The sequence below is a fragment of the Heloderma suspectum genome, chromosome Z, assembly GCF_057233095.1.
Source record: "Heloderma suspectum isolate Gila_16-S chromosome Z, 16-S_ref, whole genome shotgun sequence".
Taxonomy (NCBI): Eukaryota; Metazoa; Chordata; class Lepidosauria; order Squamata; family Helodermatidae; genus Heloderma; species Heloderma suspectum.
In genome coordinates this window covers 17178944-17192895 of record NC_139476.1, presented here as the reverse complement: position 1 = coordinate 17192895, position 13952 = coordinate 17178944, and the positions used below count along the sequence as shown (strand labels likewise).

At 53.2% G+C, this 13952-nt stretch overlaps 2 protein-coding genes across 2 annotated transcripts; one reads left to right on the top strand and one right to left on the bottom strand.

The window, feature by feature from the left end:
• Window positions 1-1083: 1083 nt before the first annotated feature.
• LSM4 (LSM4 homolog, U6 small nuclear RNA and mRNA degradation associated) lies at window positions 1084-11542 on the bottom strand. Its single transcript, XM_084825799.1, has 5 exons — window positions 11499-11542; window positions 8771-8812; window positions 5320-5418; window positions 3961-4144; window positions 1084-1793 (listed from the first exon to the last, which is right to left on the bottom strand). The coding sequence occupies exons 1-5, from the start codon at window positions 11499-11501 to the stop codon at window positions 1702-1704; spliced, it is 420 nt and encodes a 139-aa protein (XP_084681925.1). The 5' UTR covers window positions 11502-11542; the 3' UTR covers window positions 1084-1701.
• A 57-nt stretch (window positions 11543-11599) lies between these two features.
• On the top strand, window positions 11600-12936 carry LOC146333792 (uncharacterized). The gene is made up of 3 exons (XM_084825798.1): window positions 11600-11890; window positions 12201-12334; window positions 12815-12936. Exons 1-3 carry the CDS (start codon window positions 11632-11634, stop codon window positions 12851-12853), a joined length of 432 nt encoding a protein of 143 aa, XP_084681924.1. The 5' UTR covers window positions 11600-11631; the 3' UTR covers window positions 12854-12936.
• The last annotated feature ends 1016 nt before the right edge of the window (window positions 12937-13952 follow it).

Sequence of the window (13952 nt, the reverse complement as noted above, 5' to 3'; positions counted from 1 at the left end):
AGTCCCCACTTGGCCATGGAAGCTCGCTGAGTGACTCTGGGCCAGTCACAGACTCTCAGCCCAACCTACCTCACAGGGTTGTTGTGAGGATAAAATGGAGAGGAAGAGAACGTAACCCACCTTGGCTTCCTCGCAAGAAGGCGGCATATAAATGCAATAAATAAATAGTCATTGACAGACTGAGAAATGTTTTATTCTGCTCCTAACTTGTACAACAAGCCCCAAACCACCCATTTCTACAAAAAAGAATGGGGCTGCTTTATGCTGGCACTGACAGCCAGCAGGCGGTAAGGGTGGATTCCACAGCCTCAGAAAGGAGACATTGGCAGCCAGAATGTTGCCTCCACAGCTGGGGTGACACACCTCCACTAAGGAAAACATGGAAGCTGGCTGGGGTTGAAACAGATCAGGGCTGGAGGACCCCTCAAGATGGACTCCAGCCCCCATCATCCCTATTAGCCATGCCGGCCGGGGCTGCTGCCATATGGATGTCTGCAGCTCATATCCCCCCCAGAGCTGAGCTTCTGGCAAGCCTGCCCCCCCATTGAGACCTTCTGTGCATTTACAGGTCCTCTCTTCTCCAGGGGGAGGTGGAAGGGAACCACTTTTCAGCCTTCCCCAGCCCACGGCCATCCGGGCGCCTTGGACTTCAGCTCCCATCAGCCTGGCCAGCGTTGCCCAACCATCAGGTCTGCTGGGAGTCGTGGCTCAAAATGTCACACGGCCGCCAGGTTCAGGGAAAGCTGAACGATTAGGGAAGTCTGAAATAATACGTGCTCCAGCCTGGGGCGTTCCAGATGGGTGGGACATCAACTCCCAGAACCCCCCAGCCAGCATGTCGTCTCACCCATCTGGAAGGCCCCAGGTAAGAGAAGGCTGTATTATTCACGCTGAAAACAGGAAGCCTAAATGGATCTCCCGAGTTTTCCTGCCAATGCCTGCCAGCGGTCCTTTTCCTGCAGCTGGGTGAGGAACCAAAAACTCTAGAGCTGAAGCTGAGACAAATCCTTCTTCCAAAGGGTAGCTAAATCCGAATATTTTGAGCAAGCCATCCACAGCTGGCCTTGCTGGGTGACGCAGAGACATGGAGGTGTGGTGTTTGGCAGGGTTTTTTTTTTTAATATATCCCTTCTTCTCATATAGTGAGGAAAATATCATCTCTGGTAACAGTCCCAGTTGCTGTACGTGTTCTTCTGTCCGTTGCTTCTTGTGCAACAGAACAGGCGATGTATTCCCAATCCTCCTCTGGATGGCATAGGGGCAATCCCTCCCTGCCCTGCAAGATAATATTGTGGTTTGTTTTTGTCAGAATGTGTTTAACAACACATTTGAGCGGTTCAAGTGGGGGATCTTTCTCAGTTCCGACATTTCTAGCATCAGCGAGCAATTCTTCTCGCCAACGCAACTCCAAAAAGAAAAAGAAGCAGCACTGAACTGTCCCCTGCAATAATGTTGCAGGATCCTTTAAGGGTATGTTCAAGTTAGAGCTAAACTGTACACATAACTGTGTGTGTGTGTAGGGGGGGAACATGTCGCTCATGAGACTTGTCTGATCACTGACTTATTGGCATTTAAGAAAATAAAAATACAAAAAGCACACGCTAAAGTTTGTTTTGTGGGATAATGGGGGATGGCACACCATCCTCTCTGGTGTTTGGGTCCAACGCACTGCCTCCCCACCCCCGGCAATGATTTGGCTTCTCACTGCTTCACCGGCTGCCTCCCTGGCTTCTTCTCTTGCTGCCCTCGGCCGCTCCCGGAAATCCCACCGCGACCGCGGCCTCCAAATACACCTGAAGGGAGAAAAGCACGAGTGAGCTCAGAAGGCAGGGGCCTTCCAGGGTCAACCCCCACCCATACCATCACAACAGGAATACATGGAGCGCTTCGGCTATTGGGCGGTATAGAAACAAACAAATAAATAAATGGACCACAGTTACTGGGTCAGACCCAAAGGTTAATGTCGTCCAATCCTGCAAGAAGTGAACCAGATTAACAGAATGAAATTTAATCAGAATGAATGCCAAGTTCTGCACCTACGAAAAAGAAACCAAATGCAGAGTTACAAAATGGGGGAAACTTGGCTCAACAAAACTACAAGTGAGAAGGATCTCGGAATTGTTGTCGATCACAAGCTGAATATGAGCCAACAATGCAGTATGGCTGCAAAAAAGACAAATGCTATTTTGGGTTGCATTAATAGAAGTATAGCTTCCAAATCACAGGAAATACTAGTTTTCCTCTACCCAGCCTGGCTAGGCCTCATCTGGAGTACTGTGTCCAATTCTGGGCACCGCACTTGAAGGAGGATGCAGACAAGCTGGAGAGGGTTCAGAGGAGGGCAATGAAGATGATCAGGGGACCGGAAACAAAGCCCTACGAGGAGAGACTGAAAGAACTGGGCATGTTTAGCCTTGAGAAGACTGAGGGGAGACAGGATAGTGCTCTTCAAGGACTTGAAAGGCTGTCACGGAGAGGAAGGACAGGATCTCTGCTTGATCATCCCAGAGTGCAGGACACAGAAGAATGGGCTCAAGTTCCAGGAAGCCAGATTCTGGCTGAACATCAGGAAAAACGTCCTGAGTGTTAGAGCAATACAACAAAGGAACCAATTCCCTAGGGAGGTGGGGGGCTCTCCCACACTGGAAGCATTCAAGACGAGGCTGGACAGCCATCTGTCAGGGATGCGTTGACTTGTATTCTTGCATTGAGCAGGAGGTGGACTAGATGGTCTTACAAGACCCTTCGTACCCCACTATTCTATGATTCAGGGGTTGTGGTGGACAGCTCGATGAAGATGTCCACCCAGTGTGTGGCTGCTGTGAAAAAGGCAAACTCCAGGTTAGGCAGAATGAGGAAGGGCATTGCGAATAAAGCGGCCAATATCCTACCGCCCCCATACAAATCTATGGTGAGGCCACACTTGGAATACTGAGTCCAGCTCTGGTCATCACACCTAAAAAAAGATATTGTAGAGCTGTAAAAAGGGCAGAAAAGGGCAACTAGAATGATCAAGGGGCTGGAGCATCTCCCCTATGAGAGGTGACTACAGGTGGGATTGTTTAGCTTGGAAAAAAGGAGGGTCAGGGGAGACATGAGAGGGGTGTACAAAATTATGCCTGGTGTGGAGAATGTGGAGAGACATTTTTCTCCCTCTCTCAAAATGCTAGAACCCGGGGTCCTCCCATGAAGCCGATGGGTGGGAGATTCAGGACAGATCAAGGGAAGGACTTCTTCACACAGTGCAGAGTTAAACTATGGAACTCTGTACCACAGGAAGTAGTGATGGCCACCGTTTGGATGGCTTTAAAGGGGCTTAGACAAATTCCTGGAGGAAATGGCTACTAGTCTTGATGGCTGTGTGCTACCTCCAGTATCAGAGGCAGTGAGCCTATGTGCACCAGTTGCTGGGGAACATGGGCGCGAGGGTGCTGTTGAGTTTGTGTCCTCCTTGTGGGTTTCCTGTAGGCAGCTCGCTGGCTGCTGTGTGAACAGAATGCTGGACTAGATGGACCCTTGGTCTGATCCAGCAGGGCTCTTCTGATATTCTTATGTTCTAAGGGGAAGATCATAGACAAGGAGAAGAGTCCATCTTTTCCCCTAGGAATATTTTCTCTATTAATACCACTGTGGATTGCATAACTGGTTTACTGGTTTGCAAAGGATTCACAATTTCTTGAAGAAATCTTCTAGTCCAATAATAAAATGACTCCCAGCAAATTACCAATCCTCACAAGTACAGAATGTTCAAAAACCAAACAGTGGAGGTGGCCCAAGAAAGGAAGGCCTTGAACAACACACAGGGAGAGACACATCAAGCCATCAGCAGCAGAGGGCACCCAGAACGCTATGCCAAATTCAAGGGCAGGATGTCCCCGGACCAGCCAGGGGTACCTGCCTGCCATCTGATCCCCAAACCTTCCCGCTCGCAGCTGACGGAGCCCCAGAAGACGGCCTTACCCCGGCCCGTGCCCCCGACCCCGCGCCCCTTCTGTTGCTTCTGCTGCTGCATCCCGCCGCGGCCCCGGCCTTTCGACACCACCTCCTCCTTCACCATGTCAATGATCTCGTCAGGAATGCGCAAGTACTTGATGGTGCTGCCGCGGATGTAGCACTCGGGCATCCGCCAGAACTTGTCTCCATCCTGCCCGAGAGTGAGAGAGAAGAATCGGTTGTAGCAGAAGCTTGGAAAATAAGTTTCTAGCCCACATGAGAACTTGCTAGCTTCGCCTGCCTGCACATAACCTACATCAGCCTCGCCCAAGCTGGCCCCCTCCAGAGGTGCTGGACTACAACTCCCATCATGTTCAGCAACACATGATGGGAGTTGTAGTCCAGCACCTCTGGAGGGGGCCAGCTTGGGCAAGGCTGAGCTAGGTTCAGTGTTGGGCAAGCCCAAGCATCACTTTGAAGAACTAGTTTTGGAAAAGCAAAAGGATCTCGATCATTCCCCTGCCTTTTTAAACAAAAAGTAGGGAAGGCAGCTGCCATGTAACCTAAAAAACCCCGATTTACCCAAATCAGGAGAGACAGCAACGATTTGGGATTTGAAGGAAGAAAGGCCACCAAATCACTCAGCAGTTACTTGAGTCTTGCAGTGTGAGAGCGGGAGGCAATTTTAACATGTCAGACACATTTGTTCCTTTCCTGCAGAAGCTGCTTGTGCCTAACTTCTTTTAAAAAATGCCTTAAACAAATGTGCGTGTGTTTTCAAAGCTTAAAAAGCCTGGCAGCGGGGAGAAAACCCTCTGTTTTTCAAAATGGCTTTGCTGCCCTATTAAGCCTACATTTCGATTTCTCTCTTCCTGAACCAGTAGGCCGATCACCATCACCTGTAAATGATTCCACCCTGCCAACCTGAAGAATAAGAAGCGTGTTTTTTTGTCCTCCTAAAACAGAGATGAACAACTTCCAGAGGCCGCATTGGCTCCCTCCCCGAACCCAAGCCTGGCCTCGAATTTGCTGCTGCATACCGAAAAGCCTATTACAGTGCAGCCAAAGAGTTTGCCCTGAACTTCAGGCCAAATCTTGGCCTCGAGGCAAGCTGGCACCTTCAGGAAGAAGCCTGGTAGCCCCATCTAGTGGGCACCAGGCAACCAGCAAGCAAACAAGCAAAGGCAGCAAAGTTGGGCTTGTTTACAAGGCTGAACATCAGAGGTTATGACCACCCTGGGTTATGCAATCCAAGCAGTTCCAGGTTGCAACAGGAGGCTTTGGGCTACTTTTCCAGCACAGCTTCCTTTCAGAAGTACGCTTGCTACCGTCTCGTTGTGTCAACACTAGAAAGCGCCCACAGTGTCCAAGGAAGGGGGCCCTTACCCTAGACGTACAAATGACTTCTCGGAGGTTGATGTTCATCCAGTTGTCACAGCTCACCAGGTGACCATTGTAAGTTTCACCATTTTTGAGCTCCACCAGCTGGAAAGACAAGACAGACATTTCTCATGAAGGAATCAATGGCTAGATAGCCAGTCCAGTAACACCTTGGAAGAGAGGGATGGAGGCCTAGCCCTCAAAGAGCAGAGCACTTGCTTTCCTTTTTCCTCCTCGTTCCTTTTTCCTTTTGTGTCGTGGCTATTAGACTGTGAGCCTGTCTTATCTTTTAATATCTGTACAGTGCTTAGAAAAGTTGACGCACTTTTTGAACTTGAGAAGGTAGTTTTCTGTGTATGGATTTTTTTATTTTTTGGAATGGGGGAGCCCCAACCTACAGTATGAAATGGTACAGCCCTGACACAGGGTACTGTTTTCTGAGGACCAGGCCTGACTCAATGGCATTTCAGTGATCAAGAGAGACAGATATAAATGGACACAGCGACGACTGGTGCCCAAAACAAGGCCTGCCACTTCAGTTATGTTGACCACATAACAACATTTGCTACCACAATGTAAAGCAGGGGCTATGCACCTGGCCCTCTTTCAGTCTGAGGGGGCCGCATTCCAGTGGCGTGTGGAGCTGAAGGCATAAGAAGAGCCCTGCTGGATCAGACCAAAGGTCCATCTAGTTCAGCATTCTGTTCACTCAAATGGGCCCAAAATAGCTCAGCCTTAGGAGAGGCATTTCAACTTTTTAGGATAGGGGAAAAACTGCACAGAAGCCAGGAGACCATCAAAGGATGGGTCTGAGCTTCAACAGCCCTGACGTAAATACAGAATTTTAATTCTCTGGAAGCCTCGTTTTTTGTGCTCTCGCACGAGAGTGAGCATAAGAGGTAGAGCCTTCTCAGTATTTCCCCGTCTATGTCTGTCATGCTCCCTCTCTGCTTTCTTTTCATTGCAAGCGAAAACTTCTCTTTTTGGAAAGGCTTTTGATGTTTAAAAAGTTTGACTAACTCTGGTTTCGCATTATATTTTAAGACTGCCCTAAATTGCAGGTCAGCAACCTGGTGCCCTCCAGATGTTTGGGGCTACAGCTCCCATAATCCTTGACTATCAGTCATTATGGATGGGTCTTATGGGAATTATAGTCCAAAATTTCTGCAGGGCCCCAGATCGCTTATCTCTGCCCTAAATAAACTTTAAACGCAAGGCAGGGCTTTAAAAATGTATTTGGTGTTGAAGCTCACTGGCTGACTATGGGCCAGTCATTGACTCTCAGCCTAACTTATCTCACAGGGTTGTTGTGAGGATAAAATGGAGAGGCAAAGGAGGATTGTGTAAGCTGCCTTGGGTTATTCGCAAGAGGAAAAACAGGTGGGAGGTAAATGTAATAATAATAATAGTAATAATAATAATTGTTTAGGGTACTGTTTTAAATGTATTTGCTTTTTTGATAATGTGTTTTTGTTTCATGTATTTATTTCGTGAAGACATGAGTGCCTGATGTTAGGCAAAAAATATTTGGCAAATGTGGTGCACACACAAAATTGGTCAACTGTAGTTGTGTTGTTAAGTGTACCAATACCCTGTACTTCCTTTGGAAGGGAACATTTGATCGATTGATTTCACTTCTATACCGCCCAATAGCAGAAGCTCTCTGGGCAGTTCACAAAAATTAAAACGAAAAAGCATGGGATAAAACAAAATAAAATATAAAAGCTTTAAAACCACAATATAACAATGCAACCAGAATAAAACCTAGCAGCAATGTAGAAATTTAAAATATGGATTTAAAACACCAGAGCTAAAAGATTAGGAAGCTAAAATGCTAGAATACTGGGAGAATAAAATGGTCTTCACCTGGTGCTGGAAGGAGAACATAAGATGCCAGGCAAACCTCTCTAGGGAGCTAATTCCACAGCCGGGGTGCCACAGCAGAAAAGGCCCTCCTCCTGGTAGCCACCCACCTCACTTCCTTTTCAGGGGCTCCCGGAGAAGGACAGCTTGTGTGGGCAGGGAGGGGACTAGGGAGGCCAGCTTCTGAGGAATCTTCTGCCTCCCCCAGCCTCCCCCCACCCCAGCTAGATGGGCGAAAATCAGATGGCCTTAAGCCGCTGAGTTTCGATGCCTGCGACCAGTGGTGACGTAGAGGCAAGACTCGCAGGGACGCAACCCCGGCCCTTTTTCATTAGCGGGGACTCTGACATCATCTGCCACCCCGCTCAGAATTCCATGTTCCCTCTGAGCTTAGCTGCGACCCTCACTGTAGGCAATGAATTTCCCAAGCAACAATATACTGTTCCCCATTGGAATGCAAAGTATTTGGGACAACTTGGTCTGGATTGAGCAATGTAGACCTATTCGCTTTACCAAAGGCATGCTCCTGGTAGAGATGAAAACTCCTAGAACTGCTTTGTTGACATGGATAGACACAGCTGCCTGAAATTTTGAAGCCGCCCTTGGAGAATGTCAGAATTTGCTCCTGCATTTCCAAATTGACCACTACATCACTGTGTATGTGTGTGTGTAGTTCAATCCAGCTCGGTTTCTGCTGGAGAGGGAGGGGGGATATATAATGAAGGAGCTTAGGGAAGGCTAATGGGTAATGTTGGGGCGCTAAGGGAGTGTGCAGGGGGCTGTCGAAATGAGAAGGGATATGTCCACGAGGGCTGAGTTGAGAGGGTGAAGCTTCCAGAGTATCATATTTTGAAAACCTAAAATGTTCGTGTTTTAGTGAGTGGGTGAAAAAGATTTTAACATCCCTGAATTTTTTCTCAGACATCCAACTGAAATACCCCTGCCTTATTCTGAGCTGCACTGTTTTTGGATCCCAGTTAAAGGCTGTATATCTCACAAGGTTGTATAATCTCAGAAGGGAGCGTGGCTGTGAGGGGGTGTGGCTGTGGCTGTCATGAAGGGACTCTGCACTCCTGAATTTGCCACTACTCTACTGCCTGCGACCATCCCATAAGAATATGCCCTAAATAAATAAATACATTGGAAAGCTCAGAGCAGTGGTTAGCAGCCTCCATTTCAGCACTGATCCAGTGGAAACCCATGAACTGGAGCACCAAAAGCTCCCAGACAATTCCTTGGCACCAGCTTGGAATATTTTGGTGTGTACATAGAATTGGTTTCCCCAACCTGGTGCCCCCCAGACATGACGGGCTGCCACACAACTGCAGGGCACCAGGTTGTGGAAACTGAAAGAGAAAAGAGCAAACTGAGGAGCAGAGTGAAGGCAAAGAGCAGGGGTTCCATCCTCCCAGCTCCTCAAGATTTGTTACCTGGGAGCGCAAAGCCACCAAAGGTGTTGGGAAGACAGAGATGTGGCAGGCATTTGAGGCTGGGCCTTGAAGAAATCTGGGGGAAGGGGGAAATAGGTTCACGCACACAAACCTCTCCCTGCTTGCCAATTTTGGAGTTCTGGAGATCTAGCCCCGGTACTCACCATAGGGTGGTTCTGTGCTGTCTTCAGCAAGGACAGCGGAAGCTGTAAGGGGAGGGGAAAATAGAACAGATCGAGAAACACGTCAGACATGCGTTAAGACGCCCAAGAGAGTCCCACCCAAACAATCACTTTCAATAAAGACAAATAAAAGAAGCCTCCACAGCCAAAGCAATGCTCAGGGTTAGCGTGCGTCCTCCAGTGTGGGACAGGAGCCAGTGTCACTGCTGCCAGGATCCCACCTGAAACCCCAGTAAGTCTCAACTCAACGCCCACTACTGGAAGGTGGAAAGCTACCAGCACCCAGCCCCTGGCCCCATGCTCATAAAGCAAGTGCCCTGCTGAATCAGACTGAGGGTCCATCAAGCCCAGCAGCCGTGTTTCCCATTGTTGCTGTGCTTTTAGAATGAGGTCTTGTTTTAGAATTTGCTATAAACCACTTTTGGGTTTTTAGAATAGGAAGTGGCATATAAATAGGCTGAAATAAGTCATGGTGGCCCATGAGATGGCTCCAAAGGGAGCGGGGAGACAAGGTATCGTCATACCCAAGCAGTTGGCATTCAGGGCTACCTCTGAATTTGAAGGCTCCTCATGGGCAACTAGCCACCGGCAGGCTGATGCTCCTAATGCCAAACTTATTACTTGGGAGGCCAGAGCAACTGAAACTCCAGCCAGGCCTCAGGATATCATGCCGGCTTCTGGAAACATCCTTCCGCCTCCTCCCTTTGTAAGCAGCAAGCCTGAGGATGAGCTCTGCGTAACCCAGAAGCTTGCGCTTTGCATAACAAACCTTAGTCCCAATGATGAAAAAAAGGGGGTTCTCCCAATACCCCTTCTTGCATTTTGTTCTTAATAATTCGGTAGCCTCATCCCTCAAACGGTGGGTTTCCCTGACCTGGTGCCCCCCAGATGTGTTGGAGTGCAACTTCCCTCACCCCCTTTCACCCATCCTCATAACGACTAAAAACTCCTTTTTGGTTCTACATGAAATGCTCGCTGGGGACAATGGAGCTGCAGTCACTCGGCCATGCTGGTTAAGGGTGATGGGAGCTGCAGTCACACGGCCACGCTGGTCGGGGGTGATGAGAGCTGGAGTCCCACGATCCTGCTGGCTGAGAACAATGGGAGCTGCAGTCACACGGCCACACTGGTTGGGGGTGATGGGAGCTGCAGTCACACGGCCATGCTAGTTGGGGGTGATGGGAGCTGGAGTCCCGGGGCCCTGCCGGCTGCGCACAATGGGAGCTGGAGTCCCGGGGCCCTGCCGGCTGCGCACAATGGGGGCTGGAGTCCCGCGGCCCTGCCAGCACAATGGGGGCTGGAGTCCCGCGGCCCTGCCAGCACAATGGGGGCTGGAGTCCCGCGGCCCTGCCGGCTGCGCACAATGGGAGCTGGAGTCCTGGGGCCCTGCCGGCTGCGCACAATGGGAGCTGGAGTCCCGGGGCCCTGCCGGCTGCGCACAATGGGGGCTGGAGTCCCGCGGCCCTGCCAGCACAATGGGGGCTGGAGTCCCGCGGCCCTGCCGGCTGCGCACAATGGCAGCTGGAGTCCCGGGGCCCTGCCGGCTGCGCACAATGGCAGCTGGAGTCCCGGGGCCCTGCCGGCTGCGCACAATGGGAGCTGGAGTCCCGGGGCCCTGCCGGCTGCGCACAATGGGGGCTGGAGTCCCGCGGCCCTGCCAGCACAATGGGAGCTGGAGTCCCGGGGCCCTGCCGGCTGCGCACAATGGGGGCTGGAGTCCCGCGGCCCTGCCAGCACAATGGGGGCTGGAGTCCCGCGGCCCTGCCGGCTGCGCACAATGGCAGCTGGAGTCCCGGGGCCCTGCCGGCTGCGCACAATGGGGGCTGGAGTCCCGCGGCCCTGCCGGCTGCGCACAATGGGAGCTGGAGTCCTGGGGCCCTGCCGGCTGCGCACAATGGGAGCTGGAGTCCCGGGGCCCTGCCGGCTGCGCACAATGGGGGCTGGAGTCCCGCGGCCCTGCCAGCACAATGGGGGCTGGAGTCCCGCGGCCCTGCCGGCTGCGCACAATGGCAGCTGGAGTCCCGGGGCCCTGCCGGCTGCGCACAATGGCAGCTGGAGTCCCGGGGCCCTGCCGGCTGCGCACAATGGGAGCTGGAGTCCCGGGGCCCTGCCGGCTGCGCACAATGGGGGCTGGAGTCCCGCGGCCCTGCCAGCACAATGGGAGCTGGAGTCCCGGGGCCCTGCCGGCTGCGCACAATGGGGGCTGGAGTCCCGCGGCCCTGCCAGCACAATGGGGGCTGGAGTCCCGCGGCCCTGCCGGCTGCGCACAATGGCAGCTGGAGTCCCGGGGCCCTGCCGGCTGCGCACAATGGGGGCTGGAGTCCCGCGGCCCTGCCGGCTGCGCACAATGGGAGCTGGAGTCCTGGGGCCCTGCCGGCTGCGCACAATGGGAGCTGGAGTCCCGGGGCCCTGCCGGCTGCGCACAATGGGGGCTGGAGTCCCGCGGCCCTGCCAGCACAATGGGGGCTGGAGTCCCGCGGCCCTGCCGGCTGCGCACAATGGCAGCTGGAGTCCCGGGGCCCTGCCGGCTGCGCACAATGGGAGCTGGAGTCCCGGGGCCCTGCCGGCTGCGCACAATGGGGGCTGGAGTCCCGCGGCCCTGCCGGCTGCGGGCGGGGGAGCTGCAGTCCAGCACATCCGGAGGGGCGCCGGCGGGCCCCCCCGCCGCCCTCGCGCTGGGCCCGAGCGCGGCCGCCCCGCGCCGCCTCACCATCTTCCCGTCCAGGCGCCGCCAGGAACGCGCCTTCCGCCCCCGCCCGCCGAGTTCCGCCCGCGCAGCCAATCCGCGCGCAGCCCGGCGGGGGGCGCCGTAAAGCGGGGCGGGGCCGGGCGGCGGGCCCAGGATGCAGCGCGGCGCCCGCTCGCCTCGCCCCGCCCCGCCTCGCCTCCCTCGCCGGGCCGGCGGCGCCCGGGAAGGGGCCGCCGCGCGGAAGGCTCCGTCCCGGCGGGCGCAGGGCCACGAGGAGCCCGCCAGGGGCCGGGCGGCTTGGCGAGGGCGACGGCGCCGTGGCTTGAGGGCCCCGTGGCTAGTGCCGAGCCTGGCCCTGGCCCGGAGCGAACGGGCAGCTGGTGGAAGCCGCGCTCCGCATGTGCGCCGGCACGGTGGGTGCTCGGAGAGAGCGCCGGCCAGCGCAGGCTGGACTTGCCCCTCGCCCTTGAATGAGTCCCGCCTTCCCCCCTTTGGCGATGGACACCCAGTTCTGCGCTGCTCGGCGCAGTGGCCGGAATAAGCGGAGCTGTCGCGCCCTTGCCCCGCGTGCGGGTCCCTTGTTGGCAGCTGGTTGGCCGCCGTGGCTTTCTTCCCTCAGCTTTCACCCTGCCGTGGAGAGGGCCCCTCCGCGGGCTCCTTGCGTGACGCCGTGAGCCGCCAGGGCGCCTCCGACGCGAAATGCCCTCTGTTCCGTTTTTAAAGAGGTTGCAGAGAATGAGCCGTCAGATTACCCCCGTGTGCCCCGCTTGAGTTCCCCCCGTGAAAAGAGGAAAAGCAGCAAGGAGAGGAGCGAGATCAGTGGAAGAAAACGGAAGGCTCAAGGCCCCATCTACATGGTACGGCTTTAACCCTTCACCCCATCGCAACTACGCAGCATTTCAGGTTGGAATTAGCTTCTGCTGGGACACACTCGCGATTCACTGCAGGCGTTCCTAACAGACCCCGCCGTGCCCTTTTTCTGCCATTCTATTGTAATGCACAGCTGTGCGTCCTGTGAGCGTGGGGGTGTGACACTTTTGTATTTCAGGGGTTTCCTCTTCCCTCCCTGTCCCCCTTTCCTTTTGTGTCATGTCTTTTTATATGTAAGCCTGCAGTCCGGGACTGCCTGTTTTGCCGATTGCACGTAAGACACTCAGGGAGCCTTTGGGGCTAAGGATAAAAATACTTCAAATAAAGAAATACATAAATCAGTTTAAACTCCCTGAAGTTCCCTGGGCCCCATCTACACGAGCCTTTTACTCTGGGGTGGCTGTGAGTCAAGGTCCCTCAGGATGACACAAGTCACCACTTTGCAACCATCTGTGCTTTTCTTCCAGAAACCGCAGATTTCCAAGGAGGTGCTTTACTGCACCTAGGAAAAAGAAACCAAATGCACAGTTACAAGATGGAGGATAATTGGCTCAACAACAGTACAAGCAAGAAGGATCTTGGAATTGTTGTCGATCACAAGCTGAATATGAGCCAGCAACGTGATGTGGCTGCAAAAAAGGCCAATGCGCTTTTGGGCTGCATTAATAGAAGCAATGCTTCCAAATCCTGGGAAGTACTACTTCCCCTCTACTCAGCACTGGTTAGGCCTCATCTGGAGTACTGTGTCCAGTTCTGGGCACCACACTTTAAGAAGGATGCAGACAAACTGGAGAGGGCTCAGAGGAGGGCAACAAAGATGATCAGGGGACTGGAAACAAAGCCCTGTGAGGAGATAACTGAAAGAACTGGGCTTGTTTAGTCTTGAGAAGAAAAGACTGAGGGGAGATATGATAGCACTCTTCAAGTCCTTGAAAGGTAGTCACGGAGGGGAAGGCCAGGATCTCTTCTCACTCATCCCAGAATGCAGGTCATGGAATCATGGGCTCAAGTTCCAGGAAGCCAGATCCCTGCTGAACGTTAGGAAAAACATCCTGACTGTTAGAGCAATACGACAATGGAACCCATGACCTGGGGAGGTGGTGGGCCCTTCCACACTGGAGGCATTCAAGATAAGGCTGGACAGCCACTTGTCAGGAATACTTTGACTTGGATTCCTGCACTGAGCAGGGGGTTGGGCTGAATGGTCTTATAGGCCCCTTCCAACCCTATTCTATGATTCTAACCTAATTCAAAGCTTCAATGTTGCACAGTTGCGACAAGGTGAGTGAAAGCAGTGCCATGTAGACGGGGCCCTGGAAAAAGGGGCCGGCTTGCTCAAATGCGACTGGCCGTCATTTCCATCGCAACCTTTGCTCGTGCTATTAGTAGCAAGAAGGTGAAGGGGTTTTTTTACAAAGATGACTCAGGCCTAGTTATGGCTGGTCAGAAGAATGCAACCTTTGTTCTGTGTGGCACACCACCTGCTGGGTTTTATCTGCCCGGCTGACTCAGCTGCCGCGGCTAAGATAGAACACAGGCAGCGGCGGCCGGATTTGGTTTCCAGCGTTCTGACTCATGCACAAAGTGGAACAGAATGCCGCTGCT

Excerpts from the sequence above, each read along its gene's own strand:
- LSM4 (XM_084825799.1), bottom strand. Across the intron at positions 4,145-5,319 it reads AAGTCATTTGTACGTCTAGG|GATGGAGACAAGTTCTGGCG; the intron begins GTAAGGGCCCCC and ends ACTCTCGGGCAG. Across the intron at positions 1,794-3,960 it reads GGTCGGGGGCACGGGCCGGG|GTGTATTTGGAGGCCGCGGT; the intron begins GTAAGGCCGTCT and ends TTCTCCCTTCAG.
- LOC146333792 (XM_084825798.1), top strand. The coding sequence starts at position 11,632 with ATGCAGCGCGGCGCCCGCTCGCCTCGCCCCGCCCCGCCTCGCCTCCCT. Across the intron at positions 11,891-12,200 it reads TCCGCATGTGCGCCGGCACG|AGGTTGCAGAGAATGAGCCG; the intron begins GTGGGTGCTCGG and ends CCGTTTTTAAAG. Across the intron at positions 12,335-12,814 it reads CTCAAGGCCCCATCTACATG|AAACCGCAGATTTCCAAGGA; the intron begins GTACGGCTTTAA and ends CTTTTCTTCCAG.